The sequence below is a fragment of the Sinocyclocheilus anshuiensis genome, unplaced genomic scaffold (assembly GCF_001515605.1).
Source record: "Sinocyclocheilus anshuiensis isolate Anshui unplaced genomic scaffold, SAMN03320099.WGS_v1.1 scaffold838, whole genome shotgun sequence".
NCBI classification, from domain to species: domain Eukaryota; kingdom Metazoa; phylum Chordata; class Actinopteri; order Cypriniformes; family Cyprinidae; genus Sinocyclocheilus; species Sinocyclocheilus anshuiensis.
In genome coordinates, this window is record NW_015539915.1 from 55833 (window position 1) to 63416 (window position 7584).

Here is a 7584-nt window from a genome sequence, read left to right on the forward strand (position 1 = left end):
ACTCACTTGGGGTGCTTGTCATACATGATGGGTAGAAACTCATCCACAGGAAGCATCTTGGATATCGGTTCGGCGTTCAGGAGCTTCTGAGCTCCCTGAAGAGAGATGGCGTAAGACAGCGTCCAGTAGGAGTAATCAGCGTACACCAGGTTCCTCACATTCTCCACTGCAACTTCCTCTTCAGGGTTCACCTTCTTCCTGCCCAGGTATCTGCAACAGATTACCACAACAGTTAAAGACACCTGATGAGGGCACTACATCTGTGATGAGTTTACTGTTGGATTGCATTTGTATCTTTTAAATAAGAAATTGTTTACATGGATATGGGAAATGTATGTTATAAAATCATAAAAGCAAAACTGAAGTCTTCCTTATAACTGCAGCAAAGGCAATATTCTGATTCTGGTTTCTTCTAGTTACCACAGCAACCGTGTGACAGACAGGTGTCACTCACATGATGTCCCAGTCCAGCTCCACCTGCTCCACCTCCTCCATCAGCCGCATCAGGCGACGTTTAAAGTTGGCTTGGAAACGCACGTCGTCCTCAAAGATCAGCACCTTGTCTAGCTGCATATCTACCATCTATGATTCAAAGAACAGCAAATCATTTTGACATACTAAAAACACAGCATGTTTCAATTTTAATATAGACTACCATTCAAAAGTTTGGAGTCAATAAGATTTTTTTAAAGAAATTAACACTTTACAAGGATGCATTCAATTGATCAAAAGTGACAGTGAAAACATTTATAATGTTACAAAGATTTCTATTTCAGATAAATGTTGTTCTTTTGAACTTCATATTCATCAAAGAACCCTGAAAAAAATATGATCACAGTTTCCACAAAAATATGAATCTGTTTTCAACAGCATATTATTATGATTTCTGAAGAATCATGTGACATTGAAGACTGGCGTAATGATGCTGAAAATTCAAAATATTAAAATATATTCACATAGAAAACAGTTATGTTAAATTGTAACAATATTTCACAATATTACTGCTTTTGGCACCATTTTTGATCAAATAAATTCAGCCTGGATGAGCATAAGACACTATAAGAGACATTAAAACTTTTTACATTTTTTTATATTGTGAATTTTAGCTACATTCAACACTTAAGACAACTAAGCTGCTCATGCTTAAAAATTTCTTTATGTCTCAGCATTAGAATTCAAGATATTTCTTAAGTTCTTTTTTAGAACTTAAAAGACTCCATTTGTTAACATAAGTTGACCACACTAGTTAACATGAACTAACAATGAAAAATACTTCTAAAGCATTTATTAATCTTAGTTCATGCTAATTTTAACATTTCGTAATACATTAATAATTAAAAGTTGTATATAATGCTATAATGATAATAATAATGTTATTTAATAACCTTCAACTAACATTAACAGTTAACTAAAATGAACAAAGCTTGATAAATACTGTAATAAATGAATTGTTCATTGTTAGTTAATGTTAGCGAATGCATTAACCAACATTAACTGGCGGAACCTTATTGTAAAGTGTTAGCGATAACAAAATATCAAACAAAGTGGCATTTATGTAAATAGTTTTAGGGGCCACTGACCTCTTTCCAGATGTAGTAGTGGCTGAGGAAGCAGCCCACCTCTCCCTTGGTCAGCGTGCGGCCGGAGAAAGGGTCGTAGTAACCAGGTAAGAGATCGACACCTAGAATCTTAATATCGCTGCTGTTCAGAGCTCTGCATGCACACACCAGTGAAAAAAACTCAATTATTGCTCTTGTTATCATTTGCATATATAAAAAGGGGATGAATAAAGATTCCTCTTAGGAGTAAATGTCTGTACTTACGCTCCATCTACAGCATCCACAACTTTGGCATCAATCTCTAGCTCATAAAGCGACCATAACATCCTGTCCCTGCGGTCTGGACGTCTGCGCAGGTTTATCAAGTAGATCTGAGGTGAACAAACACACATGCTAAATGTTTCACTCAAAGCAATGGTAAAATACAGAGTATGCGCTCAACTTTACCTCATCAAAGCCCATGAGATCAGACTGTTTGGGAGGAACGTGGACATAGCGAGACAAGTACATTGGCGGCCCATGGACTGTGGGAGAAATTACTTCAGTTAGGACACAAATCCTTGACAATGATTCGGTTCGATTAAGCAGCTGATCGCTAATTAGCACCAGATTAGTACGATCTTCACATACAGTGGGGTTCAAAAGACTGAGACCTCACTGAAAATCACACAAGAAGCTCTTTAGGACATTTTATGCTGCAGGATCATAGGCGGAGGGTGGACCAACTCCAGGGTAAGGCTAAAAGCAGCCAAATCTATTAACTACAAACATCATAAACACGTCTTTATAAGGCAAGAACCAGACATGGGTGTCATGTAGCCTAATAAAATATGTTTAATGGGCCTGAATTTGTATTTAACGTGATTACGATTTAATAAAAAACATTAGAAATTAGTAGTTATAAAACGTTCCCTTTCCAAGGTTATTCAAACAGCGAATCAATTATTATACAGAAAGTGACATTATCTCTAACTTTGATCTAGCGTGAGTTTAAGCACTCTCAAAAAAAAAAACAACAACTATGGCTCTAATCACTAAAGCTGTCTACACTGTGAAATTAATCTCTTGCTTACATTGTACATACAGGTGCATCTCAATAAATTAGAATGTCGTGGAAAAGTTCATTTATTTCAGTAATTCAACTCAAATTGTGAAACTCGTGTATTAAATAAATTCAATGCACACAGACTGAAATAGTTTAAGTCTTTGGTTCTTTTAATTGTGATGATTTTGGCTCACATTTAACAAAAACCCACCAATTCACTATCTCAACAAATTAGAATATGTTGACATGCCAATCAGCTAATCAACTCAAAACACCTGCAAAGGTTTCCTGAGCCTTCAAAATGGTCTCTCAGTTTGGTTCACTAGGCTACACAATCATGGGGAAGACTGCTGATCTGACAGTTGTCCAGAAGACAATCATTGACACCCTTCACAAGGAGGGTAAGCCACAAACATTCATTGCCAAAGAAGCTGGCTGTTCACAGAGTGCTGTATCCAAGCATGTTAACAGAAAGTTGAGTGGAAGGAAAAAGTGTGGAAGAAAAAGATGCACAACCAACCGACAGAACCGCAGCCTTATGAGGATTGTCAAGCAAAATCGCTTCAAGCATTTTGAGTGAACTTCACAAGGAATCTACTGAGGCTGGGGTCAAGGCATCAAGAGCCACCACACACAGACGTGTCAAGGAATTTGGCTACAGTTGTCGTATTCCTCTTGCTAAGCCACTCCTGAACAATGAACTTATCCACGACATTCTAATTTATTGAGATGCACCTGTACATCTGCGCGACAGGTGTCGGAATTCAGTCAGCGAACACGCGCGCGCTCAAAACTGATGAGTTTCAGCAATGACTCATCTGAACGCCTCTGATTGGTCATTGCATTCCTAAGCTCAACAGACTCGTGTGTGATTGGTTATAATGCGCAACACTGTAAAAATGCCTAAAATGAAATACAACATGAGCAGATCTTAATTTAATGCAGCAATCGACACTTTCTATTCATTTTCATTTTGTTAGCAACAGTCGTAATAGATTTAATTTGTTTGTGCAGGGGCATTTTTGTCCAATTTAGTGGCATTTTTGCCCCAACTCGCTTACACACGCTCCGCCTGTGTGCAGGATCATCAGATTTTGTGAAGTTCATAGCTATGGAAGCAGGTTTCTTCCTTTAAATTAAAAGGTTATTGTTACTTTTTCTCATAATTGACTTTATATCTTGTTATTGTGACTTCATATCCCATAAAGTGACTTTATATATTACAACTGCAACTTTTATCTCACAACCTGACTTAATATCTCACATTTGTGACTTTAATTTCATATTATAATGTTCATCTCATAATTTCCCTCATGTTTTTTTTTTTTATTCTTGTCAGTTGCTACCCTTGTGAAAAAGAAATGCACTTTTGCATATTTTAAAACGTGTACTAATTTTTTAAATAATGTACTTTAAAAGATTTTTCAGACACTTAATTGCATGTTAGTTACAATTAAATTAAAATGTTTTACAGCTTAAATTTATATTCGATTCAATTATCTGAAATTTGTAGTGTTTTTGACCCACTTATGTTATACTAATGTACATATTTATATATAGTTCATAATTACTTCTATTGTATTCTACTGTACTATTGTACTTCTACTGACTAAAATATACTTTAAATTAATTTCTATTGAAATGTATATGTCATGTATTTACATACATTTGTAATTACGCATATGTATTGATAAAGGTGCAATTTAATAAATTTAAAATATATTTACTGTACATGTAATATCAAATAACACACTACAATTCATAGTCAAGTACTTTACATGTGCTTTAGTATGTTAGTCAACACATAAAAATAAATTTGACTTCTAAAGTGTATTTCTTCAAAGCATGACAAAAATTATTAAAAGACAATTATTTAAAATATACTTATATTTTACTTATATACTTTATTTATATAAAGTAAAATTCTCAATATGACATTATTAAAAGGTGCACTTTATAAAAGTGTATTTCACACTCAAAAATAAAAATTCTGTCATCATTTAATCACCCTCATGTTGTTAGATAATCTTTGAAAAACAAATGACAGTATTTTTATTTTTATCCTTCTATTTAAAGTCCAGGTAACCAAAACTTTAAAAGACCCCAAAAGGTCATAAAGTGTCGTAAAATAAATCCATTCAAATCTAGTGGTTTGAAGTCTTGTAAGGAGATATAATCACTTTAAGTGTCCTTTTATTTTACTATTATTATATAATCTGTAAGTACTTTTTTACTATACTTTAAAGAAGTACTATAGTTGCACCTTTAAAGGGGTCATATGATGCGATTTCAATTTTTCCTTTCTCTTTGGAGTGTTACAAGCTCTTGGTGCATAAATAAGATCTGTAAAGTTGCAAAGACTAAAGTCTCAAATCCAAAGAGATATACTTTATAAAAGTTAAGAGTCAGCCACACCTACCGAAAACGGCTCGTTCTAACACGCCCCTACATGTCTACGTCACAATGTGGGAAGATTTGCATAATGCCGCCCAAATGTGCACGCAAAGAAAGAAGGCTTGGTTTCAGGAACAGCAGTAGTGTTGATGCAGCATGTCAGGGAGACGCTGTGTGTTTCAGTGCGAAAGCAAAAGCACTTTATTTGGCCTTCCGGAAGTAGATGCAATTAGGAATCATTGGTTAAGATTTATTTACAACAGAACAGCACAACACAGATGTTCGAATTTGTGCAACGCATTTTATGGACGACAGTTTTTTGAACCTAGAAGAGTACAAGGCTGGCTGTGCACAAAGGCTATTTCTAAAAAAATAAATAAATAAGGGTCAATTCTGACTTTGCTATGACAATCTGGCGCTTCTGAATCAGCGACTGTAAGTATGTTTTGTTATTAGTTTAAGTATTTGCTATTGACTGTTCAAATGCGGAGTTTTGCGCAGCTCAGAGTAAAAATAATGATCTTTAAAATAGCATCATATGACCCCTTTAATACAAGTGCATTTCTTTTTCACAAAGGTCATGCTAGCTAGCTTAAGTGCTGTTATTAAAGTGACATCCTGAAATTGTACATTTTTCAAGTTATCGCACAAGATTTATTCTAATAATATAATTTAATCAAAAAAATATCTAAATGTCAGTGTTACTCACTCAAAGAGTCCAGGTAAAGGTGGACAAAATTGATTCGATCATCCTCCACGGTCTGATGAGGCTTTGCAGGTACGTTCAGATACCCATAACGCTCCTTGTTGCACAGAAACATCTGAACCTCTGTTTCAAAGAGTGAATCATATCAGATAAATAGTGTCCGAAACTTTACTCAGTCCATCTCTTTCCAAAGCTATTTGACTGTCAATCCTAAAAAATGTTACAGTCAGTTGGACACAGGGAAGAATTTTTCCCTCAATCCCTCCAAACTAAATCCAAATGTTAAACTCATCATATTGCGTAAGAGAAATGAGATACGCTGGAGTCGTCCAGAAGGGGGCGCCATACCTGATATTCGGCAGGAGAAGGCAAAAACGATGATGTCGTCAAAGGGCCAGGAGTAGTCTTTGTGAGGGGGGTGAAAGGACACTTTCTTGGTGCCTTCTTTGCGCAGGTCCAGCAGAATAGTGGAGTGGACCATCGGCACCGGGTAGCAGCCCAGCCTTTGACGCTGTTTTGTGGGAAAGTACTCAGCAGTACGACGATAGTATCCCTGAGACAGACAAAAAAAAACTGAACAACACAGCCAAAGGACAAAGTGTTTGAGCAAACAGACCTATAATGAACTATTATCCTCAAATGTGATGTTGTATTTCTTAGGAGATCCACACTTAAACTGAATTGAGGAATTGTTTTGTCACACTGTTTATGCACAGAGCTTTAGTGTGCTTTGTGAAATGTGATTAATGAATCAGATTGTTTGGACAATTCATGTAAATTAACCCATTTAAAAATGAATCACAGATTAAATTTTCCATGCAGAAGTTCCAATGCAACATTTCATGTCTTTTTGTAGCAAAATATTTAGTTACATATTTGGTGAATGCTGTAATATAGGTAAATATTTATGTAAATTATTTAGATTACTGCAAAAATAAATCTTTCCTTTTATGCTGTATATATAAACTACTATTGAAATGTTTGGGGTTGTATAAGAAATCTCTTGTGCTCCCCAAATGCTGCATTAATTTGATGAAAAACACAGTTATATTGTGAAATATTATTACAATTTAAAATAACTGATATCTGTTTGAATATATTTTAGCAGCCATTACTCCAGTCTTCAGTGTCACATCATCCTTCAGAAATCACTCTAATATCATGATCTGATGCTCAAAAATTATTAGTGCTGGGCAACGGTTAATCATGATTAATCGCATCCAAAATAAAAGTTTTGTGTACATAATATATGTGTGTACTGTGTATATTTATTATGTATATATAAAGACACACACATACAGTATATATTTAGAAAATACTTACATGTATATAATTATATTCATATAATTTATATTATATATAAATATATACAATATATAAACTTAACCTATTTTTCTTAAATATGTACATGCATGTGTGTATTTATATATACATAATAAATATACACAGTACACACAAATATATTATGTAAACACAGACTTTTATTTTGGATGTGATTAATCGCGATTAATCGTTGCCCAGCACTAAAAATTATTATTATCGATGTTTTAAATTATATATTTTTTTCCTGTCCTTTGATGAACAGAGGGTTCAAAACAACAACATTTATTTGAAATACAAATCTTTTCTTAGAATATAAATGGCTTGACTATTAATGGCTGACATTTCTGATAAATTAATGCATCTGTACTAAATAAAAGTATACATTTCTTTAAAAAAACAAAAACAAATTGTGACCCCAAACTTTTGAACAGTATATCATACACACACACACACACACACACACACACACACACACACACGCATATATATATATATATATCATATATATCTCATATATCATATATCATATATATATATATCATATATATATATATATA

The 7584-nt window shown here is 34.2% G+C and overlaps 1 protein-coding gene across 1 annotated transcript in view; it reads right to left on the reverse strand.

The window, feature by feature from the left end:
* LOC107686497 (procollagen galactosyltransferase 2-like) overlaps positions 1-7584 on the reverse strand; it is a 10214-nt gene continuing 2630 nt past the window's right edge. Inside the window, exons 5-11 of the mRNA XM_016483532.1 lie at positions 6053-6257; positions 5708-5827; positions 2007-2083; positions 1824-1930; positions 1581-1713; positions 455-582; positions 1-210 (exon numbers count right to left, since the gene is read on the reverse strand). Of these exons, the coding sequence (XP_016339018.1) occupies positions 3-210; positions 455-582; positions 1581-1713; positions 1824-1930; positions 2007-2083; positions 5708-5827; positions 6053-6257 (978 nt within the window). The 3' untranslated portion in view covers positions 1-2. The remainder of the gene's footprint in view (positions 211-454; positions 583-1580; positions 1714-1823; positions 1931-2006; positions 2084-5707; positions 5828-6052; positions 6258-7584) is intronic.